The sequence below is a fragment of the Dipodomys merriami genome, unplaced genomic scaffold (genome assembly GCF_024711535.1).
Source record: "Dipodomys merriami isolate MVZ:Mamm:240054 unplaced genomic scaffold, mDipMer1.0.p SCAF_125, whole genome shotgun sequence".
Lineage (NCBI taxonomy): Eukaryota > Metazoa > Chordata > Mammalia > Rodentia > Heteromyidae > Dipodomys > Dipodomys merriami.
This window is the reverse complement of record NW_027202549.1, coordinates 3367605-3392568: the sequence shown is the minus strand read 5'-3', so window position 1 is coordinate 3392568 and position 24964 is coordinate 3367605. Positions and strand designations below refer to the sequence as shown.

At 46.6% G+C, this 24964-nt stretch overlaps 1 protein-coding gene across 2 annotated transcripts in view; it reads right to left on the bottom strand.

Moving 5' to 3' along the window:
• The window catches only part of LOC138824081 (protein bassoon-like), a 72622-nt gene that overhangs the window by 32527 nt on the left and 15131 nt on the right, over nucleotides 1–24964 (bottom strand). For both annotated transcript variants that reach the window (XM_070017780.1, XM_070017778.1), the window contains exon 2: nucleotides 1849–2257. In XM_070017780.1, the coding sequence (XP_069873881.1) occupies nucleotides 1849–2257 (409 nt within the window). The remainder of the gene's footprint in view (nucleotides 1–1848; nucleotides 2258–24964) is intronic.

Here is a 24964-nt window from a genome sequence, read left to right as displayed (position 1 = left end):
AGTGCTTAGGCCTTGAGTTCAAGCCCTAGGACTGGCAAAAGAAAATTAAAAAAAGGAAAGAAAGAAACATACAGAGTGATCTTCTCTGGCCTTCCTCATACTGCCAACACTTACCTAACTGATCAGGGCAGGGATGTGCCTATTTCTAATCACAGATGCAATAATCACGAGTGTGCACGCCTCCTCAGGAAGCCTCCACACTCTAAGAGCAACTCTAAATGCACTGAGTCATCCCTCCCCACACCGACAGCTCCTTCCTCACAATCTCACACTTATCTCTCTCCCAAACCACACATCCCACACCCACAGTACCTCCCAGCATATATAGACCCTGACCTGTGAACAATTATTCTCACTTAGCACTCCCCGCCCCCCCCCCCCCACAGCTCACTTCCCAACATGGTCCAAATGGCTCCAGCTGCTAATAATCCCAGAGGTGCCCATAACCACTCTCTGTCCTATCCCAAACAGAGCCATTCGAAGAGAAATAGAGGCTTTGGAGTTACCCTCACAGGAGCTGGAGGAAGCCAACCAATCTACTGCAGTCATTTCCAATGAAATGGCCCAACTCAGCCAATGCTTTGGTGCACTCAGCCTCCAGAGCACCAAAGACAGCCTACAAGGGGTTGGTTAGGCAGCCTATGTATGGCAATGCCAATCCCTGGGTGTTCCCTGAGCTCTTCAGCTCAAGGCAAGCACTCTACCACTTGAGCCACAGCACCACTTTTGGTTTCCTGAGTGGTTTATTGGCGATTGGAGTCTCCCGGTCTTTCCTGCATGGGCTGGCTTTGAACCATGATCCTCAGATCTCAGCCTCGATGACAGGCGTGAGCTACCAGCACCAGGCTGGCTAGCTTCTTTACCACCACAAACTCTTCAGCTAAATGGAACTGAAACCTAGAGGAGGCTTCCCAGAATGCTGCTGAAAAGTGATTTTGGGGGGGAGGGGTCTGGCCTAACACTTGCTCCCAGAATCAGCCTCCCCCTCTCTGAGGGTCAAAGAGAGATGGAGGCCCAAGGTCAGGGAAATTTGTCTCCCTTTAGGCTCTACTGCTACCTAGACACTCTTCAAAGGAGCAACCATTAGTAGAAGTGCACTTGACCCTTTGGCCCTCTTCTTTTTGTGTATATGCCAGTGCTGGGGCTTGAACTTAGGGCCTGAGCATTGTCCCTGAGCTTCTTTGCTCAACACTAGTACTCTACCACTTGACCACAGCTCCATTTCTGGCTTTTCTGGTAGTTCATTGGAGATAAGAGTCTCACAGGTTTTCCTGCCTGGGCTGACTTCAAACTCCAATCTTTAAATCTCAGCCTCCCGGGGCTGGGAAGGTGGCTCAGTGGTAGAGTGCTTGCCTTGCAGGCATGAGGCCCTGGGTTTGATTCCTGAGCACCACATACACCGAAAAAGCTGGAAGTGGCGCTTGTGGCTCAAGCGGTAGAGTGCTAGCTTTGAGCTGAAGAGCTCAGGGACAGCGCCCAGACCCAGAGTTCAGGCCCCACAACTGACAATCAATCAATCAATCAATCAACCAATCAATCAATAAATCTCAGCCTCCTAAGTTAGCTAGGATTACAGATGTGAGACTCTAGCTCCTGGTACCAAGGCCTTTTTTCTAGGCCAAACTTGGACCAAGGCGGGGGAAAAAACAACCCAAACAGCTACTCTGGGACTCTGCCTAAGCGTTCAGGGTAAAGGAATTCCTTAGGAGCTCTGTAGCCTCTGTGCTTATCAGGAGTACATTAGATGCTGATGGTGAAGGGAAATGACCATGAAAAGAAGAGAAGGCAATCGAGAGAGGCATGGTAACCAGATGTGGGTAACGTACAGAGCCCACACAGAGTGCTTACCTGGGTGAGATGAGGGTTGGGATTGAATCCACACTGGTTGCATACCTTGCTGTGACACTGGGTACAGGTGTTGAAGTTTGGCTGGCTGGGGGTTGACGTGAGATCCGAGGTCTTGCATATAGGACACAAGGTACTGCTGGGAAGGGGAGCAATCTGGGGAACTGAATAGGGTGACGTGGGGGTGCTGCCTCTGTCCGGTGACACTGAAGGAGACCGGCCTGATCTCTGTGTCCTACTGTCTACCTGCAGTGTCCTGCGGGGACCATCGGCCTCCTGGCCTGCTGGACCTTGTACCCTTGTCTCTCGGGGACTCTCTCGGCCAGGAGCCGTGGCAGAAGCTTGTTTTAGGGTGGAGGAGGCTGCTCTCTGGCTACTCAGGGGCTCCTTGGGGTCCACTCGCCGAGATACACTGAAATGAGATTGAAAAGCCTTTGTTAGACATCCATCTTAGAGAAGCAGTCTGCAGAGGTCTCTACCAGCTGAGGGTGACCCCATCTCAAGCCCCATCATCACCCTCCTTCTGCCCAGTAGTAGTACCCCACCAACATTTGCTGCACTTTGTGCCAAGTCCTGATAAGTATCTCCCATTTGAACCCCAGCACCAATGGTGGATTCTATCTGACTCAGTAGGTCTAGTGTGTGTGTGTTGGGGGAGGGAATCTGTGTGTGTGTGTGTGTGTGTGTGTGTGTGTGTGTGTGTGTGTGTGTGTGTGTGTGTGTGTGTGTGTGTGTGTGTGTGTGTGTGTGTGTACTTGACCTGGGGCCTGAACTCAGGGCCTAGGCACTGTCCCTGAGTTTTCTTTTTCTTTATTTGTCGGTCATGGGGCTTGAACTCTAGGCCTGAGTTCTGTCCCTCAGCTCTTCAGCTGAAGGCTAGTGCTCTACCACTTGAGCCACAGCACCACTTCTGGTTTTCTGGTGGTTTATTGGAGATAAGAGTCTCATGGACTTTCCTGCCTGTGCTGCCTTTGAACCATGATCTTCAGATCTCAGCTTCCTGTGTAGCTAGGATTATAGGCATGAGCCACCAGAGACTGGCCTGTCCTTGAGCTTTTTTGCTCAAGGTTAGCACTCTACCACTTGAACCACAGCTCCACTTAGGGCTTTTTGGTGGTTAACTGGAGGTAAGAGTCTCATGGACTTTCCTTCCCAGACTGACTTTAAACCATGATCCTCAGGTCTTAGCCTCCTGAGTAGCTAGGATTACAGGAGTGAGTCACCGGCACCAGGCTTGAAGTCTGTATTTTTAAAAAGCTCCAAGGTCCCAAGGTCATGTCAATACCTGGGACTATGTGTTCACAAGCAAACTTTCCTTCTGGAACCCTCTAGCTAGCTTAATGCCCAACCAAGTTTATCAAGCTAGAACGAAGTCTTTTTGTTGTTGTTGTTTTTGGTGCCAGTCGTAGGGCTTGAACTCAGGGCCTGGGCACTGTCCCTAAGCTTCTTTTGCTCAAGGCTAGCATTCTACCACTGGAGCCACAGTGCCACTTCTGGCTTTTTCTGTGTATGTGGTACTGAGGAATTGAACCCAGGGCTTCATGCACACTAGGCAAGCACTCTACCACTGAGCCCCTTCCCAGCCCCAAGGATGAGGTCTTTTATGAAGCCTGGTATTTTTCTTGCAAAGCTGTGTGTGATCTGAGATCCAGCCCTTAAGTTAGGCCCAAGATGCCTGATGCCTCACTATCCATCCTAACCTGGCCTAGTGACAGAGGAGCCTGGAAGTTGTCTAGTTCCTTGTGGTAGAGGAGAAACACTCATGCTTAAAATCCAGACCCTTGTATTCCTCCTCCTTTGACCCAATTTCAAGTTCCTTTATGTCAATTTTCCTCCCTTCCATTTGAAAGAGGCTAAGCACAAAAAGTGAAAGACAATGCTTAATATGGCTTCCCGGAACTTCCATACTTTCTTTGGTCTCCTAGCTCCTAGCTACTAGGAGACAAGGCAGGCTTGCTAAGAACTACTTCAGAGGCCCAGCTATACCTATCGGTGGAAAAGCCTGCCCTCATCCCTACTGCCCTAGAACCCCAATCTTTGTAGATAAGGATGCTGCCAGCTGAAGGCCATTGCTTGCCAGAAAGATTCAGGAGCCAGCAAGCAGGGCATTTGGCTTTCAGAAGGGAGGTAAGAAATACACAGAAAGTCAGCCACTGGTAGCTCACGCCTGTAATCCCAGCTACTCAGGAGGCTGAGATATGAGGATCGTGGTTCATAGCCAGTCTGGGCAGAAGAATCCATAAAACTCCTATCTCCAATAAACCACCAGAAAACCAGAAGTGATGCTGTCGCTCAAGTGGTAGAGCGAGGAGGAGGAGGAGGAGGAGGAGGAGGAGGAGGAGGAGGAGGAGGAGGAGGAGGAGGAGGAGGAGGAGGAGGAAGAGGAGGAGGAGGAGGAGGAGGAGGAGGAGGAGGAGGAGGAGGAGGAAGAAGAAGAAGAAGAAGAAGAAGAAGAAGAAGAAGAAGAAGAAGAAGAAGAAGAAGAAGAAAAAGAAAGAAGAAGAAGAAGAAGAAGAAGAAGAAGAAGAAGAAGAAGAAGAAGAAGAAGAAGAAGAAGAAGAAGAAGAAGAAGAAGAAGAAGAAGAAGAAGTCGTCCATGGAAAAATGACCCTTCGAAGATATTCTGTTATCAATCTTCTAAGGAATTGAGTAGTGGGGGAGAAATGCACTCATGACTTAATAAAGACTTTTCTGGAAAAGAGAAACACTATTAAACAGCTAACACTCCTTGCAGCAATTACGGATAGCATGCACCTAGCCATTCAATCACAGACCTGCCTCTTTCTTCAGTGAGACATCAAATGTTTGAGTGGAACCCCTATGTGTCATCTTTAGAATGAGCTGTAAGGCCCAGGATTATGTCCACACACACTTACAACCTGGGCTTCCTTAATATCTTTCAACAAAGCAATTTCTAAGTACCCTAAATGAATAGTTCCTAAGTGATTACATTTGTTGTGTTCTCATTTAATTTGTGGCTAGAATTTAAAAAGCAGCCCTTGAACAGCCAGGCACTGGTGGCTCCTGTCTGTAATCCTAGCTATTTCGAAGGCTGAGATATGAAGAACACAGTTCAAAGCCAGCCTAGGCAGCAAAGGTATCTCCAATTAATGACCAAAGAGCCAGAAAAAAAAGTAAAGCTGTGGTCCAAGTGGTAGAGTGCTAGCCTTGAACAGAAAGAAGTTCAAGGACAGTGCTCAGATCCTGAGTCCAAGCTCTAGGACTTGCACCAAAAGACAATCAAACAAACAAACAAAAAAACCATACAAATGTCCATATAATGGACTCATGAAGAAGAGCCAAGTTATGGGAGTTACATACCCCAGTTATGTCCACTTCACCTGAGTTTGTTTAGCAACTAAGAAGCTTTAAAAAACATGACTCCAGAGGCTGGGAAGGTGGCTCAGTGGTAGAGCGCTTGCCTTGCATGCCTGAGGCCCTGGGTTTGATTCCTCAGCACCACATAAGCAAAAAGAAAAAAGCCGGAAGTGGCACTGTGGTTCAAGTGGTAGAGTGCTAGCCTTGAGCTGAAGAGCTGAGGGACAGCGCCCAGGCCCAGAGTTCAGGCCCCACGACCAGACCCCCCCCCCAAAAAAAAAGAAAAGAAAAAAAATGACTCCAATAATAAGTATTAATTAATTAATTAGTTATGTCAGGCTTTAGGTCATTAACATTTACTGATCCCTGGATTCGTTCCAGGGTCTATGATAGTATTAATGGTCTGAGGACCATATCTCTTACAAGGCAAGTCAGGTTTCCAGGTATTCATTATATTGTTATTCATTACATCATATACATATTTGATAAGCCTTATATTCTTTATAAACACATAGTGAATATTTAACTAAAATAAATTTTTAAAAAGTAAATCAGACAGGGATCCAATCCTCTGGGAACCTGCAGGCTAGAGGAGCAACAGATGTACAAACTAATCACTGGAAGGCACAATGCCACAAGTGTCAGCAGAGGCTGAGATATACAAGGTCTGAAAACATGGCTGTTCTTAGCTGGATGCCGGTGGCTCATGCCTGTCATCCTAGCTAACTCAGGAGGCTGAGGTTCACAGTTCAAGGCTAGCCCAGATCTGGGGCTCGTGGCTCAAAGCCAGTCCAGGTAGAAAAGTCTGTGAGACTTATCTATAAACTACTCAGGAAAAGCTAGAAGTGGTGTGCTGTGGCTCACATGGTAGAGCACCAGCCTCAAGCACAAAAAGGCTCAGGGACAGCACCACTCAGGCCCTGAATTTAAGCACCAGGGCAGGCAAAAATAGATCAATAATGAAACAAGATGGCTGTTCTTCCTGAGGTAAAAGGGCAAGTTAGACAGGTCAAAGCATGCTCGGTGGTAGATATAAGTCTTCATTCTCAGCCCCTTTAGCACTGCTCCCTGCAACAGTATGTGTTGAACTACCTGAAGTCTTTGGAAATTTGAAGGGCAAAGGCAACAGAGTCTCTATGGTTTTCCATTAAGAGTGTTTCTGCTCTGTGACAAGGCGAAAAAAGATAATAGAGATTGATGATAAAGCAACAGCCGAGACTCATGTCCATGAAATAAGAGGGAGAGAAAATACAGCTAGGATATTCATGACTTTTTGTTAACGGAAATGGAGAATCCAGGGGGGAAAAAAAGCCAGTCCAGGGATGAGAAGTATAACAACAAAATGATCACTTTGAGCTGGTTGGGCTGAAATGGGTGGGTACGGGTGGGTAGGACATCGTGAAAGGGGGTACAGCTTGCATTTCAATTGATATATTGTAGGGCTGGGATGTAGCTCAGTGGCAAAGCACTTGCCTAGCAAGTTCTGCTACCCAGTGCCAAAAAAGAAAAGACAAAAAAAAACACAAATAAATAGATAAAAATAAATACTGCACACAATTGAGCTCAACTTATAGCGTTTATATAATACATAGATATTTTTATCTGAGAGTCAAGGATTTAGTTCACAGGAAATTCTTGGGAAGAAAGATTTCCCCCAGAGCAGTGGTCCAGGAAAGCCTCTAAAGAGTATTAACAGTCGTGGGAACAAAAGAAGATTCCAGAAACAGAGCAGCCAGAGAAAGGAGGTCAAAAAGAAAGGAATTGATAGGGTCAGAGAAGCTCTCCGAATGGGAAACACCCAACAATACTATGAACTATGATAAATCTACACATCTGAAGCCAAGAACTCACAGGAGAAATAGGCTGGTATCCAGTCTCTCTCTCTCTCTCTCTCTCTCTCTCTCTCTCTCTCTCTCTCTCTCTCTCTCTCTCTCTCTCTCTGTCTCTCTCTCTGCCAGTCCTAAGGTTTGAACTCAAGGTGTGGGCACTGTCCCCAAGCTTCTTTTGCTCAAAGCTAGCACTCTACCACTTGAGCCACCCTACCACGTCTGGCTTTTTCTGTACTGAGGAATCGAACCCAGGGCTTCATGCATGCTAGGCCAAGCCCTCTACCACCAAGCTACATTCCCAGCTCCAGTCCATCTCTGGACCCTCAATGGTAGAGTTTAGGGTTGGTGACTGTGTACACACAGATATCAGGAACAGCCTGAGGTAAGCCTTCTAGGAGGCCTTGCTTCAAAGGCACTCATCAAAGTCTCCACCGAAAGATGGCTACTGGGGTAAGAGAAAGGAAGGAGGAAAGAAAATGAGAGGGAGGTGTCCACACACACCAGAATCCAGTCCCATCCCAATCTTGTGCATTAAGGTCATGCCTCATCACCACTGAAGCCCCTTTGAAGCCAACACTTTTCCCAGCAGCCTCAGGGTGTCCTGTTTCCCTGAGGAGGGACATAAGGATGGTGTGCAAGGTGGGGAAAAGGACCCAGTAATAAAGCAGGAAAGACATGGAAGGTCAGGCCAGCAGAGAGGAAGGGAGAGGGCAGACATGAAAGAGTGACTCACAGGAGGGCCTGGGAAGGTGGCTCAGTGGTAGAGCGCTTGCCTGGCATGTGTGAGGTCCTGGGTTCGATTCCTCAGCACCACATAAGCAGAAAAATAAGCCGGAAATGGTGCTGTGACTCAAGTGGTAGAGTGCTAGCCTTGAGCTGGAGAGCTGAGGGACAGCGCCCAGGTCCAGAGTTCAGGCCCCATGACTGACCAAAAAACAACAGAAACTCACAGGAGAAACTAAAATGTCCTTAGCTAGAAATAGAAGAGCTCCCAAAAGATGGAAGACATAGAAATTGCCCACTTTCTACCAGTTTTCCTTTCGGCATTAGAGCTATTAACTGCTCAAAAACAATGAGAAAGAGAGAGAGAGAGAGAGAGAGCAGTCCTGGGGTTTGAACTCAGGGCCTAGGTGCTGTCCTTGAGCTTTTTTTTTTTTTTTTTTTTTTTTTGCTCAAGCCTAGCACTTTATCACTTGAACCACAGCTCCCCTTCTGGTTTTTGCGGTGGTTGATTAAAGGTAAGAGCCTCATAAAATTTCCTACCCAGGCTGCCTTCTACCTGCGATCCTCAGATCTCAGCCTCCTTGTGTGGCTAAGGTTACAGACATAAATCACCAGCATCCAGCTTCAGAAATAATATTTTCTGTCAGTCCCGGGGCTTGAACTCAGGGCCTACTGTCCCTGAGCTTCTTTTGCTCAAGGCTAGCACTCTACCACTTGAGCCACAGCGCCACTTCTGGTTTTTTTCTGTTTAGGTAGTACCGAGGAATCGAACCCAGGACTTCATGCATGCTAGGCAAAGCACTCTACCACTAAGCCCCATTCCCAGCCCCCAGAAACAATTGTAGCCCAACACAGGAAGATATCTGGGGAAAATGAGAGCCATCAATGAACTCCTCCCTCTCACCAATCCTGATACACCCATGACCACTACTGAGAGAAATAATCCAGACTGTTTTGTTCAGGAGATGGGCTCCTCTCTGTCAGAAAATGCCAGCAAAACCCTAACAAGATGATCCAGGAGATGCTCCAGGAACTAGGTCCCATTAGTCACCCAAAAGGGACTCAGATACCTGATCCATAGTAGGAAGCAAGATGGAGCCACTCTAGTAACTAGCTGGCCCCCCCCCCCTCATGGAGGGTATGATAGGGTTAAAGTAGACTGGGAAGGAAAAGCAAGCCGGGAAGCATGGAATAGGTTCCAGAGGGAAACCATGCTGTGCTCCACATGGCACTATTCTAGAATATGAACAGTTGAAAGAGAAATGATTCACATTAATAAGCTGTCTTTGTTCAGCAGGAGGAGAGTGAACTTCAGGAGCCGGGTTCTCGAAGTCAGAGCAGCTGGAAGAGGACCCACCACTTCAAACAAGGTTTTGATACATTCATGGATGACCTTTCCGTAATGGGCAATTACAGCTGGACAGATGCTGCAGGAGGACCTTCTCCTTTGTGGCGGTTCTCAGTGGTCTCTATACATTCAAGCAGAGAAGCAGGAAGTATGCAATGGCCAAGGTCTGGCTCCTGGGTCCTAAAGCTCTTTTCTCAAGAGTAAATATCTGGGAAGGTGGCTCCGTGGTAGAGCACTTGCCTTGCATGCATGAGGCCCTGGGTTCGATTCCTCAGCGCCACATAAGCAGAAAAAGCTGGAAGTGGTGCTGTGGCTCAAGTGGTAGAGCACTAGCCTTGAGCTGAAGAGCTGAGGGACAGTGCCCAGGCCCAGAGTTCAGGCACCATGACTGGCAAAAAAAAAAAAAAAGAAAGAAAGAAAAAGCCAGAAGTGGTGCTGTGGTTCAAGTGGTAGAGTGCTAGCCTTGAGCTGAAGAGCTGAGGGACAGCGCCCAGGCCCAGAGTTCAAGATCCATGACAGACAAAAAAAAAATTCCAGTTTTCATTCATTTCTTATAAAATGTAGCTCTAGAACATTTTAGTGATCCATTTGTTCATTTGAAAGACAACCCACAGGAGCTGTATTTATCTGAGCTCTTGAATGTCTTTGTGATCTTTAAATTTGAACAACAGCTTGAATGGATATGAAATTCAACATTCACACATTTTGTTCCCTGAGAATTTTGCAGACATAGCCACTCTTCAGCTCAAGGCTAGCACTCTACCACTTGAGCCACAGCACCACTTCTGGCTTTTTCTGCTTATGTGGTGCTGAGGAATCGAACTCAGGGCCTCATGCATGCAAGGCAAGCACTCTACCACTGAGCCACCTTCCCAGCCCAGCCACTCTGTTTTCTATCACTGATTATGCTGGGTCAGCCTCGTCTATAGATATATTAACTTTTTCCTCTGGTTGCAGTAAAATCCGTCTTCTTTTTTTTTTTTTTGGTCGGTTGTGGGTCTTGAACTCTGGGCCTGGGCGCTGTCCCCCAGCTCTTCAGCTCAAGGCGAGCACTCTACCACTTGAACCACGGCGCCACTTTTGGTTTTCCAAGTGGTTTAGTGGCGATAAGAGTCTCATGGAATGCGGGAGGATGGGAAGGGATGGGAAGGGAAAACAAAGGAGGAGGCTACAATGCTTGATAAGAAATGTACTCATTATCTTGCCCATGTAATTGTAACCCTTCTGTACAGTATTTTCACAATAAAAATAAAAATAAAAAATAAAAAAGAGTCTCATGGACTTTCCTGCCCCGGCTGGCTTTGAACTGTGATCCTCAGATCTCAGCCTCCTGAGTAGCTAGGATTACGGGCGTAATTAAACCAGTGTCTGGCTTAATTCTTTCTTCTTAAAGTTCAGTAACTTAGCCATGCTTTGGGGGTGAATATTCTATATCTATTTTTCCTGAAGTGTGCCCTTTCAGACAAAGTTTATGTGTTCTTTTAATTTAGCAAGCAAATTTTTTCTTTGATCATATCTTTGAATCTTTCTGTGTCTTATTTGTTTTCTTCTCTTCTCTATGGATTATGAATTTTGAATTTCCTTTGCCTTTCTATGGTTCTGGCTGCTGGCAACTCATAGTTTTCCCACCACTTGCTCTATTTTTGTTCAATTTATTTAGCAACTCTAGCTTCTCCTTTTAGGATGACTTTGCTAATCAGTCCAAGAAGGGGGGTTTTGGTTTTGATCTGTGAATTCTGAGCTCTTTGTCCTAATTCTACAGAGGTAAGTTCCTCTTCCAAGGATCGTCCCTCATCCTACATTGGTCTTCTTGAACCCCTAAAAACCATTTTTTGTTAATTATATTTTAGATCATGAGAGTTTAAGGTTGTTTTTTTTTTGGTCGATCCTGGGGCCTGAACTCTGGGCCTGGGTGCTGTTCTTCAGCTCTTCAGCTCAAGGCTAGCCCTCTACCACTTGAGCCACAGTGCCACTTCTGGCTTTTTCTGCTTATGTGGTGCTGAGGAATCAAACCCAGGACCTCATGCATGCAAGGCAAGCGCTCTACCACTGAGCTACCTTCCCAGCCCAAGTTTAAGTTTTCTCGAAGGTAGCTTTCTGCTTCTTGTTCCTAATTTTTGGTTCATTCTGTCAAGAGCTTAATGAGCAAAAGAGGTGCTATTCCTTAGTCATAGTTCACCAGGAAATACTTCATAATCCCAAAACAATGCCATTTTTCTCTGGTTCTCCATCTATGCAAGTTCTGGGTATTCTAAAATATGAGCCTCTTTATAAATCTGAGTATAAACCTTAGCTCTTAATTCTGTGGGAAAAGAGATATACACCCATAAACTACTTTTTAAAAAAAATTTTTCAAGAAATATTCAGAATTCCTGAAGCTCATACAGTAACAAACTTCTCACCACGGGTGATTTTGTCTTCTACCAGTGTGTGCCCTTATCACACCAGACTTATCCCTTGATTGTTACTCTTATTCCCGACCCCAACCCCCAACAAGCCCTATCTAAGGTCTGGGAGCTAGCAAAAAATTTATTTCTTTTTTTGGGGGGTGGGCCAGTCCTGGGGCTTGAACTCTGGGCCTGGGCACTGTCCCTCAGCTCTTGATTAATTGGAGTGATTAGTAGGTGATTAATTGGAGATAAGAATCTCATGGAGCCGAGCGCTGGTGGCTCACGCCTATAATCCTAGCTACTCAGGAGGCTGAGATCTGAGGATCGCGGTTCAAAGCCAGCCCGGGCAGGAGAGAACGTGAGACTCCTATCTCCAATAAACCACCAGAAAACCAGAAGTGGCGTTGTAGCTCAAGTGGTAGAGCGCTCGCCTTGAGCTGAAGAGCTGAGGGACAGCGCCCAGGCCCAGAGTTCAAGCCCACGACCGACAAAAAAAAAAAAAAAAAAGAATCTCATGGACTTTCCTGCCCAGGCTGGCCTTGAACCATGATCCTCAGATCCCAGCATCCTGAATGGCTAGGATGACAGATGTTGAGCCACTGCTGCCAGCTAATGGTTTTATTATTTTTTTTTAACATACATTAATCGTCGATTAGTAAGCAATGTACTTCAATCAACCTCCCTATCTCTACTGCTCTCTCCCATTCCACTCTTCCTTCTTAAAACAATTTCGACAGGTTTACTTATTCTAGTTTCAGACATGCAAACAAACTACAGCACTCATATTCATACACATTTACCTTTTTTCTTAACCCACCCCTTTGCTGAGCCTCCCGGCTTGTTTTAATTAACTGATAAAACATCATTTGTAATTAGACTAGACTTGTAGGAAATGACCCAGCTTCTTTTAGGTGAATCAGACAGCTGTATTCATACCATTCATCTTTGACAAAGTTCTAGTTCAACCAATTACTTACAAATCCCTAGGGGAAGTGATCCAAAAATGGACTTTTTTTCTACCATGCACCCAAAGAACTAGTTTCCTTTGCTAGATCAGTAGAGGAGAAAATGTGGTAGCTTTGAAGTCATTGTCCTAATATCTTTTTTCCCCCCACTTATTCATCAAACTTGAATAACAGCTCATCAGCTGTTACTGTTTCCTAAAGGAGACAAGGCAGGTAGGGATTCCTGCTGAGAGACAAAAGGGCCAGAGGAGGAAGAGAAGACAAGCAGGTGTCTAGGCTAGTCACTACCCAAAGCTGAGAGCCAGGTTAACACCTCTGTGAAAAGTTCTATCTAACCTCCTAGCCTTTCAAGATGACACTGATACCTGGGAATGTGGCTTGGTGGTAAAGTGCTTGCCTAGCATGCATGAAGCCCTAGGTTCGGTTCCTCAGTACCACCTAAAACAGAAAAAGCCAGAAGTAGTGCTGTGGCTTGAACTCAGGGCCTGGGCATTGTCCTTAAGCTTCTTTTGTTCAAGGCTAGCACTCTACCACTTGAGCCACAGTGCCACTTCTGGCTTTTTCTGTTGATGTGGTACTAAGGAATCGAACCCAGGACTTCATGCAGGCTAGGCAAGCACTCTACCACTAAGCTACATGCCTAGCCCCCAAGGATCCTTTTTTTAGGACACCATAAAGACAGAATCCAAGGGGCTGGGAAGGTGGCTCAGTGGTAGAGCACTTGCCTTGCATGCCTGAGGCCCTGGGTTCGATTCCTCAGCACCACATAAGCAAAAAGAAAAAAGCCAAAAGTGGCGCTGTGGCTCAAGTGGTAGAGCGCTAGCCTTGAGCTGAGGAGCTGAAGAACAGCGCCTAGGCCCAAAGTTCAGGCCCCACGACCGAACCCAAAAAAAAAAAAAAAAAAAAAAAGACAGAATCCAAGATGCTGATGTTTACAGTACCTCACTGCACCAAGATCTGTATTTCATTTGAGTCTTGGAATTTTGAGTCTTTCCAGCCTGTAGTGATTAAGCCAGCCTTCAAATGTGACTCCAAGGCAATAAAGTATCTCTTAAAACTTCCCTAACAGGTTCAGCTTCCTGAGAGGACATCTGGTCAACCAGGTACATTCTTAGCCATAGCTCTATAGCTTTTTGTCAGGAGCCTTGGCCTTCTGTTCACATTTCCTAGTCTTATCTTCTAGGACTAGTTCCATGGCTGCTGAGAGTGGCCAGAAAATCGGATTCAGCCCAAATCACTGAGGTTCCTGCTACAAGCAAATATGCTGGGATACAACATGAGAACAAATGTGGGTTGTGTAGCCTCTCACTTTCCTGATTCAGAGGGAAAGCTCTTAAAGCTAAGAAGTTCTCATCAGGAGTTAGAAGTCATTGTATAAAGCGGATCCTGCTTCTCTCAGGTTCCAGTGACTACAAAGCCTAGGACTATAGCCCTTTAGCAAAAGGACAGTGCTATGTGTATGTCAGCTATCTTCCAGGCCCTGCTGCGAGGAGGAACTCAAGATAAGACAAGAGAAAACTGAAAGCCTTTATTTTATTTTTGATGGTCATGGGGCTTGAACTCAGGGCCTGGGTGCTGTCCCTGAGCCTCTTTGTGTTCAAGGCTAATGCTCTACCACTTGAGCCACAGTGCCACTTCTGCTTTTTGAGTGGTTAATTGAAGAAGAGTCTCATGGGGACTTTTCTGCCTGGGCTGGCCTCAAACTGCAATCCTCAGATCTCAGCCTCCTGAATACCTAAGATTACAAGTGTGATCCAGGGCTTGGCTGCAAGTGTTTGTGATTATGGAGAAAGCAGGCCCTAGCTCTTCAGCCCCTTCCCTCAGAGGGCAAAAACTAGGACTCTAGCCCAGAAACTTCATTAAGTCACTGCCCAGTTTTCAAACCCAATGTAGAAGAGACTTAGTACACAGCCTGCCTACAGAGCCTTCTAGAAGCATCATCAGCCCACACAGGTAGCTAAGAGCTTATTTTACACCCAACAAGAAAGAAGACAAGCTGGGTGCTGGTGGTTCACGCCTGTAATCCTAGCTTCAGGAGGCTGAGATCTGAGGATCAAGGTTCAAAGCCAGCCCCGGCAGAAAAATCCATGAGACTTTTATCTCCAATTAACCACAGAAAAACCGGAAGTGGCGCTGTGGCTCAAGTGGCAGAGCGCTTGCCTTGAGCTAAAGAGCTGAGGAACAGCGCCCAGGCCCAGAGTTCAAGCCCCACAACTGACAAAAAAAAAAATCAAGAAAGGAGACAAGGAGCTGGGAATGTGGCTCAGTAGTAGAGTGCTTGCCTAGCATGCATGAAGCCTTGGGTTCCATTCCTCAGTACTATATACACAGAAAAAGCCAGAAGTAGCACTGTGGCTCAAGTGGTAGAGTGCTAGCATTGAGCAAAAAAAAAGCTCAGGGGCAGTGCCCAGGCCCTCAGTTCAAGCCCCAGGACTGGCAAAAAAAAAAAAAAAAAAAAAGGAAGGAAGGAAGGAAAGAAAGAGGAAAGAGAAAGAAAAAAAGACAAGGCCAACAATCTTTCAACAACAAATTGTGTGTCAACAATCTTTCAGGCTGGGAATGTGGCTCAGTGGTAGAGTGCTCAGCTAGCATGCATGGAGCCCTGGGTTCCATTCCTCAGTACCACACCCACAGAAAAAGCCAGAAGTGGTGCTGTGGCTAGAGCTCTAACCTTGAGCAAAAGAAGCTCAGGGACTTTGCCCAGGCCCTGAGTTCAAGCCCCAGGACTGGAAAAAAATGCACATGGTTTAATGTAATGGTCATTAAAGAATTGTAAACATTAAAAAAAAAAAAAGTCTTTCAAATTCTTCTGTAACCACTCAGCCAAGATAAGCCAAGAGAAAACTACACATTTTTATGTCTCGGGAGAAAGCAGGTCCCAGTCCTCTGACTTTCGGCAAAAACTAGGACTCTAGCCCAGGAACTTCCTCAATTTCTGCCCAGTATAAGATAACTCCGTATATGTATCACTAATAATGAGTAGACTGAACTTCTGCTGTGCTCAGTACTGGGATGTATGTAGAAACACTCTACAGACACTTGATACTTCCAACTTAGAAGGAGAATCTATTATGTGTTGCTTAAGCTTTGGTCTTCCTTCTCCTTCCAACCAGGGTGTCAGGAAGGAGTAGAAATTTTCCTGTGGACAGCCACAGTCTTGGGTGGTCACCAAAAAGAAGGAGTCCTCTTTCCGGCCCTTGGGAACCCAGTTCATACTGTTTCCAAAAAGAATTTTAGGACTGGACATTGGTAGCTCACATCTGTAATCCTAGCTACTCAGGAGGGCTGAGATCTGAGGATTGTGGTTCAAAGCCAGCCCAGGCAGGAAAGTCCATGACACTCTCACTTGCAATTAGCTACCAAAAAGCTGGAAATGGTACTGTGGCTCAAAGTGGTAGAGTGCTAGCCTTAAGCACAAAAGCTCAAGGACAGGGGGCTGGGAAGGTGGCTCAGTGGTAGAGTGCTTGTCATGCATGCATGAGGCCCTGGTTTGATTCCTCAGCACCACAGAAGCAGAAAAAGCCAGAAGTGGAGCTGTGGCTCAAGTGGTAGAGCGCTAGCCTTGAGCTGAAGAACTGAGGGACAGTGCCCATGCCCTGAGTTGAAGGCCCAGGACTGGGGCTTGGACACAATGAAGTATAGGCCAAGAAAGTTTATTAGTAATGCATAGTTAGGACAGGATGATAGTATACAGCCCAGCCATGCGTGTGGTCACATCTGATAACATGGTGTAGGGGGTATTTTAACATCATGGGTATTTATGGTGGAAAAGTAGGTGGAGTTTGCTTAAATTCACCTTAGGCTGACCGCTCCCCTAATGACTGACACCTAGTCCATTCTGTTATTCTTACCGTTATACTGCTTTATCAACTGGCCTAGAGATATCAAGATTAATCTGCGTACTAAACTTCCTGCAAAAGATTCCTCCATCTCCCCCACTTTACTCTCCCACTCCTTCTTACTGCATTAGAGATGGGTTCTCATTAACCCTCCACACACAAGTACTCATCCTGATACTGGGTGATTAAGGCTTCCTAGTCTTTTTTTTTTTTTTTTTTTTTTTTGCCAGTCCTGGGGCTTGAACTCTGGGCCTGGGCTCTGTCCCTCAGCTCTTCAGCTCAAGGCGAGCGTGCTACCACTTGAGCCACAGCGCCACTTCCTGTTTGCTGCTGGTTTATTAGAGAGAAGAGTCTCATGGACTTTCCTGCCCAGGCTGGCTTTGAACTGCGTTCCTCAGATCTCAGCCCCCTGAGTAGCTAGGATTACAGGCATGAGCCACTGGCACCTGGCACCTCAGCTTCTTTGGCTCAAGGCTAGCACTCTACCACTTGAGCCACAGCGCCACTTCTGGCTTTTTCTGTGTATGTGGTACTGAGGAATCAAACCCAGGGCTTCATGAATGCTATCCAAGCACTCTACCACTAAGCCACATTCCCAGCCCTCTTAGTCTGGATTTAAGGTCAAAACCTCTTATCCAAGAAGCCATCAACCTTTTTCAGGTGGCTTAAAAATCTGCCTTGACCAACAAAGGCCCTGCCCCAGGTTGGCCACCAGCATATCTCTCTCTCCACGCCCCCCTCTGCTATTCTTCCCCACCTCCCAGGGTTCAAAGTCTGGGGAGCAAAGTCTCAGGGATACCCGTTTCGATTTTCACATGCTAAGAGCATTAAACTTGCTTTCTTAGGCTTAAATTCCATTAGACAGATATTCTCACAAGTAAGATCTTCTCAGTTTGTACATCTGGGAGCAGCGATTAAGACCTGAGTGGTGGAGGTGGAGCTGTGGAGATGTTGTGCATGCATGTACATGTGCATGCGTATGCTGATATGTGCTTGCAAAGGTGAATTGGTAATGCATTGCCTTCATGTACAAATGGGCATGCGTGTGTATGTGAGATCCCCCTCTCTGCGGCTAGATGCTTGGGTAATGCCTAAGACTGGCAAAGAGGCCTGTTTCCCAAGGGAAGGGCAAGAGGCCCCATGCCTAGAGTGCCAGGGCCAGGCTGAGCCAACAGAGGGGCTGAGGCTACCCCCAGCATGAAGAAGAGTGGTGCCAGGTACACAGTAGGCATTGAGGAAAACATTAGCTCTTGCCTTCCTCTCTTCCTCTGCTGGCTTAACAGCAAGTAGAGTGGGCAGGAAGCCTGAGATTCTGATGCCAAAGTCTCAGGGATGTGGGAAGTAATAAGAAGTCCAGCCAGCAATGCTGGTAGAACTGGATGGTCTATGTTTGACAAGAGAGGAGAGACCAGAGGCTCTGGGAGCCAGGCTTATTCAAAGACCCCCTGGCACAGAGAATCAGGCTGGTGAGGGGGCCCACATAGCCCTGCTAAAGGAGTGAGAAGAATATTGTGATCTCAGGCCTTGTCCTGTTTTCAAGGAAGAGAGAGTATCTGGGGCAGGTGCTGGGGACCCAGAGATCAGGGTTCCAGAAGACAGAGTAGAGTACCTAGAACAGATGATAGGGTAAATTTAATCAAAAAACCCTGGGAAGGGGAGAATAAGAAGAGAGAGAGAGAGAGAGAGAGAGAGAGAGAGAGAGAGAGAGAGAGAGAGAGAGAGAGAATCCTGGTGGCCAACCTGGGGCAGGGCCTCTGTTGGTCAAGGCTGATAGGGCTTAATATGGCACCCAGAGCAGCACAAGGGTGCAGCTTCATTTAACATCTAATCTACAGGGCATCGAAGCTACAGGGCATCATATAATCCTGTATATACCACCGTTGTGGCACCAAAGCTCACACTCGGTATAGTGATAATATTAAAACCACTGAAACTGTTCACTAAATTAGTTAACTTTGTGCTATGTGATTTCCTCCCCCCCCGCCCCCCCCCCTGCTCAATAAAAATGAGAGGGAGAGACTGAATCCCTGTGCAAAATTGGGGTATGCCTCTCATGGGCTTCAGAGGTCTTTATTTTGTCCCTTCCCTGAGACAGACTCCCCCAAATCCATGAACAAACCTGTAGACAACCTAACTCAACAAGATCCACTCAATACTCCTCACACCCAGGGCCCTTTAGACAAGGCTCCAGTTCCTTGCTAACTCAATAATCATGTTACCATCCATCAGGCCTGAATGGTCTAGAGTAGCAATTCAGGCAGACTGCTTCGGCAATGCCCTCCACATAGCCAGGTAACTATCGGCAGAGCTGTGGGCATCTGCTCACACATACCCAGTTCTAATGACCCCACAGGAAGAAGTGTCTACATTAATCAGGCAGCACACCAGCAGCAGGCAGAGATGAGTGAGTCATAGGGGCAAGGACACTTGCCTTAGTCTCCGGGACTAATATAGAACAGGAAAGAAGCAGAGCAGGACCTATGCCCCTAAAGAGTTCCAAGATATTTGTCCTAGCAGCGGAAGAATCCAAACCTACCACAGTTATGTAAAGCCAGACCCCAGGTACCCCATAAGAGGCAGACATCACCAGGTGCTGGTGGCTCACGCCTGTTATCCTAGCTACTCAGGAGGCTGAGATCTGAGGATCATGGTTCAAAGCCAGCCGTGGCAGAAGCAACCATGAGAGACTTTAGTCTCCAATTAAGCACTAAAACAAGCCAGAAGTGGAGAGGTAGGTATAGCCAAGTAGGTCAGACCCATCTACTGATGGAACAGGAGGCTCCGGACATGGCTCTGCAGGGAGCTATGTAGGATGTCAACATTTCTGATGTTTCCCCGACACACAGTGCACCCCCTTTCCTTCCACACAGGAGGACAATCTGTCACTGGTGAGAAGGCAGAATGCACAGAATAGGACATAGGACTGAGTGAGAAATGTAGTCATTTTTATGCCAGGTGTCAGTGGCTCATGCCTGTCATCCTAACTATTCAGGAGGCTGCAATGTGAGGATCATGGTTCAAAACTAGCTCAGACAAACAAACACGAGAGACTCTTATGTTGTGGACTTACCTGCCCAGGCTGGCCTCAAACCACGATCCTCAGATCTCAGCCTCCTGAGTGGCTAGGATTACAGGTGTGAGCCACTGACACCTGGCCATCGCAGACCTTTGATATCTATGGCTGTAATTAATCCTCACATCACTCTACAATGTAGATCCAGATGTGAAAACCACGGAAGTGACATACATAAAGATCAGCAGTGATTCTCTCCCCCTAAATCTGTACCGTTTCCCCCTGAGTTCTTTAATGCTCCTATAATCTTTCCTGAACTGGGGCACTGCCACCTGCCCTCAGGAAGCCAGTGGTGTCAGAATGAGTTGTCTTGCTTCTCTAGGCAGGCAGAGAGGAGCAGGAGGGCACAGCAGGCCAAGAGGACCTGAAGAAACCGGTCCAATCTGGAAGCAAGCTCCTCCTAATAATACTCAAGGGGCAAATTCAAGGGCACTCCGAGGAAAGGGCTGGCAAGCTGAGAGACTCCCAGGAGACAAGGCCCCCTCCTCATATCTTTACTCCGGCAAGCCTTGTGCCTAACAGACAGGCCCAGTCATGAGCTCATAGAACATCAAGTTCTTCTGCTTTCTCTTATAGCTCAGTCACAGAGAACAGAACGAGGGACCACGCAAAAGCACCAGATGGAGTCCTCTCTATTTTAGCCAAATGCTGTGACTCATTGAAACGAATCCTACAGTTTTCAGAAGTCTAATACCTGCCTCATATTAAAAAATATATAATAATAATAACAATAATAATAGAATAGATTCTTCAGAAGCAAACGATGCTAAGTGATATATATATATATATATATATATATATATATATATATAATCTGAAAAATGATTCTGCTGGTATTATTCTGAGACTTGATATAACCCAGGCAAGATACAGAATTAGCCTTCACTCTGAAAAGAAAATTTCAGTAAGAAAGTGGCCTCAAAGGACTTAGCTTTACCCTCAACCTCATTGGCAAGACAAAGAGCCACCAGGTGGCACTGGAAGTGCTGCTATGCTCAGAAAATCAACTTCAAAGAAACCCACGCTTGTGTGTGTGTGTGTGGGGGGGGGTACCAGGGTTTGAACCTGGCCTTACACTTGCTAGGCAAGCATTCTACTGCTGAACCATACCTCCAGCCCTAATTTTCACTGGTTATTTTTAGGAGGAGGTCTTGCTTCCCACCTAGGTGTTTGCCAACTTTAGACTTCCTATTGTTGCTAGACACACAGGTATGCCAATGAGTATGGCTTCCTTTTGGGGAGACAGAATCTCATGGACTTCTGCTCAGACTGGCCTAGCATCACAATCCTATGATTCCTGCATAACTAAGGATGGCGGGCATACTTTACTGTATCTTTTGAGGAGTCTCACAAGCTTTTCTGTCCAGGCCTGCCTTGGTACTGTGATCCTCCAGTTCTCAGTCTCTCAATTAGCTGGGCATGAGGCACTAGCACCTAGATAAAGCCACAATTTTATTACACTTATTCTAGGCTTCTGGTTCCCTCACACATATCATAAGGTAACAGAGCCAGGACTCAGGGGGGCACTGGCAGGCCCTGTGTTTCATCCCCAATGCCAACCAAAATTTAAATTTTATTTTAAAAAAAAAAAGGTCAGCCTCCAAAGGTTGCTGACTGCCTTCCCTTAACATTTTTGAAATGACAAAATTCTAAAACTAGAAGACCTTTTTTGTGGTTGCCAGAGATTGGGGATAGGGTGGAAGGACGGGAGGGAGGTGGGTGTAATTGTGAAAGATCAGACGCAGTTGGAACTGTGTTTAGTGTATCTGGACTGTACTGACACATAAACAACTGTTCACAAATGATGTGATTTATACACATCTTAATAAGAACGCGTACAAATGAGTACAAGGAAGGTAGGCTCTTGGGAGGCTGGTGGACTGAGCCTCAAAAATCCAAAAGTGGGGGGGGTGCTGAGAATGTGGCTTAGTGGTAGAGTGCTTGCCTAGCATGCATGAAGCTCTGGGTTCCATTCCTCAGTACCACATACACAGAAAAAGTCGGAAGTGGCACTGTGGCTCAAGTGGTAGAGCGCTCGCCTTGAGCTGAAGAGCTGAGGGACAACGCCCAGGCCCAGAGTTCAAAGCCCAGGACCGGTTTTAAAAAAAAGTGTTTTTCATATAGTAGATGCTCAATAAAAGTTTGTTGAATTCATGAATAAATAGGTAGATGGCCCCAAGATCTCCTGGAGAGAAGGTCATATCCAAGACAGAGTCTAGCTTCACTAGAAAAAAATATTCAAGTTCTAAACACCAAAGCCCTTAACAGAGAAGAGTCCTTTAGAGCTGGGTACCAACCTCCTTCAAACTTCAAGTTTAGAGTTGAATCTCTAAAGGGACATAAGGCACTATATACTAAGGTAGATTACCAAATGCCACCAAGAAGGAAGGCAGGATGCTGACTATAAATAACTTCACATACTGCAAGTATCCCTGCTCCCAGTGAGACTCTATGAGTAGTATTGATGGGATATTTTTGTCAGTTGTGGGGTTTGAACTTAAGGCCTGGGTGCTGTCCCTGAGCTTTTCTGCTCAAAGCTAGTACTATACCATTTGTGCCATAGCTCCACTTCAGGCTTTTTGGTGGTTAATTGGCAGTAAGAGCCTCACAGACTTCCCTGTCTGGGCTGGCTTTGAACCATGATCCTCAGATCTCAGCCTCTTGCGTAGCTAGGATTACAGGCGTGAATCACTGGCACCTGAGCACAAGTAGTCTTCTGCTCGGATGATTATAAATGAGAAAGGCAACTGCAGAATATATAAATGAAGGAAAGGAAATTTACATCACATACCAGGAAAGAACAAAGGAATTTCTAAGGGCCTCTTCCAACTAGGAGAACAGCCCTGGTCTGAAAGGACGATAAGAAGGCAGGTGCCAGTGGCTCACGCCTGTAATCCCAGCTATTCAGGAGGCTGAGATCTGAGGATGGTGGTTCAAAGCCAGCTCAGGCAGAAAAGTCCCTGTGAGACTCTGATCTTCAATTCACCACTCAGAAAACCGGAAGTGGTATTATGGCTCAAGTGGTAGAGTGCCAGCTGTAAGCACAAACAGGCTCAGGGATAGCACCCAGGCCCTGAGTTCAAGTCCCACAAATGACAAAAAAAAAAAAAGAGAATGAAAGAAAGGAAGGAAGATAAGAGCCACAAAGCTATCTGGAGTCCAGAGAATCCTAGGAATGAGGCCACTGATCTTTCCCTGCCTGATGTTGCTATAGCTCACAGAATCCAAAAAGCTGGGCACCAGTGGCTCACGCCTGTCATCCTAGCTACTCAGGAAGCTGAGATCTGAGGATCACAGTTCAAAGCCAGCCCAAGCAGGAAAGTCCATGAGACTCTGATCTCCAATAAACCACTAGAAAACTGGAAGTGGCGCTGTGGCTCACTCAAGCGGTAGAGCACTCACCTTGAGCTGAAGAGCACAAGGACAGCACTCAAGCCCAGAGTTCAAGCCCCACTACCAACCATATATATATAAAGACTGAGCAAAAAAAAAAGACTGAGCAAGGGGTATCCAGCTAGGGCCGCTGGAGCAGAATGGCTTGCCTGATGATATATCTAGGACACAGGAAAGGCTCCGAGCTTTTCAAAAGTGCCATGGTTTGTTCTAATTCGGGAAGAGACCAAAAAGTATCTGAGACCAAAATTGCTGATTCTTTGGAAAGTGGGAAGGTAGAGAGAAGTATTCCTATATTCAGTGGGGGAGGGGGGAGAAAAAAATCAAGCCACTCAGTAATATATTCAGTATGATGCCATTTCCTCATTTCTGTGTGTGGGTACACAGAAAATTCATGGAGATAAATTCGTGAAGAAAGATCTTAGAAACAAGCACAGAAAAGAAGTAGTGCAGGAGAGCTGGGTATGTGGCTAAAGTGGTAAGGCATTTGCCTTGCAAGATCAAATCTCCGAGTTCAAACACCAATACCATCCAAAGCGAGAAAAAGAAAAAAGTAGTCTTATTTGGTGTAGTCATACCACAGGCCTGTAATCCCGGCACTTGGGAAGACGAGGCAAGAAGATCACAAATTGGATGCCAGTCTGGGCGAAATAGTAAGACCCAGAAAAACAGCTAGGTGCTGGTGGCTCACACCTGTCATCCTAGCTACTCAGGAGGCTGAGATCTGAGGATCATGATTGGAAGCCAGCCCGGGCAGAAAAGTCTCTGAGACTCTTCTCTCCAATAAACTACCCAGAAAAGGTTGGAAGTGGAGCTGTGACTCAAGAGGCAGTGTTAGCCTTGAGCACAAAAGAGGCTCAGGGATAGCACCCAGGTCTTGAGTTCAAGTCCCAGGACTAGATGGGGAGGGGAGTCTTTATGTCAGGCCTGGGAAGGTGGCTCAGTGGTAGAGTGCTTGCCTTGCATGCATGAGGCCCTGGGTTCGATTCCTCAGCACCACATAAGCAGAAAAAGCCAGAAGTGGCGCTGTGCTAGCCTTGAGCTGAAGAGCTGAGGAACAGCGCCCAGGCCCAGAGTTCAAGCCCCATGACCAACAACAACAACAACAAAAGTCTTTATGTCAGTTAATTTAATTCTAATACAGACTCAAGTGTTCCTAAAGAAAAAGATCCTACAAACTGAATCATCATTGATTGCTAAGGGACAAATGAAGACAACTCTATATGGTGTCTGGGCCACCAACAGGCAGCCACCCCTGGGATTTCAGAGGCTAAGTTGAAAAGACTCTGGAAACTACCAGCAGCACCTTCAAAAGCAGCTTTGAGTGGGCCTGGGAAAGGGAAGAAAACCTAGATCAGGAGGTAGCAGGGTCCAGATGGGGGGATATACCTGTGTGTCCCCATATGTTGGAGAAAAGAATTGTTATTCATCTGAATCTCAGGCTATAAGAGAAAACTTCAGCAGGTGCCAGTGGCTCATGCCTGTCTCCCTAGCTACTCAGAGAGGCTAAAATCTGAGGATCAAGGTTCAAAGCCAACCTGGCCAAAAAGCCAGAAGTGGAACTGTAGTGCCACTGTGGTAGAGCACCAGCCTTAAGCAAGAAAAGTTCAAGTCCAGCATGCAGCATGCACGTGTACACACACACACACACATACACACACACACACTCACACGCGCGCACACACACACACACACACACACACACACACACACACACACACACTCCTGCCCAAGGCCGGTAGAGTACCTGTACCATGAAACCCACAGAGTGGGTTCCAGAGAATTCTTGCTGCCATTCTTTTAGCCTTGTGCCTTTGGCTGAGTTCTCTGTGCTAGTCTATAGAATCCAGTAGGGCTGACTGTTGTTTCTTCACCAAATTAGAGCCTATAGCAGACCCTGGTATATAGCCTGGGCTAAATAAATGCTTGCTGATAGAGCTGGGAATGTGGTTTAGTGGTAGAGTGCTTGCCTAGCATGCATGAGTCTCTGGAGAAGAAGATGGAGGAGGAAGAGGAGGAGGAGGAGGAGGAGGAGGAGGAAGAGGTGGAGAAGGAAGAGGAGGAGGAGGGAGGAGAGAGCGGGAGGGGTAAGGGGAGGAGGCATGGGGGGGAGGAGGAGGAGGAGGAGGAGGAGGAGGAGGAGGAGGAGGAGGAGGAAGAGGAGGAGGAGGAGGAGGAAAACAACTTTACTAGAATCACCCTATTTCTCTACTAGTGTTTAGAGCACACTGACATTTGACT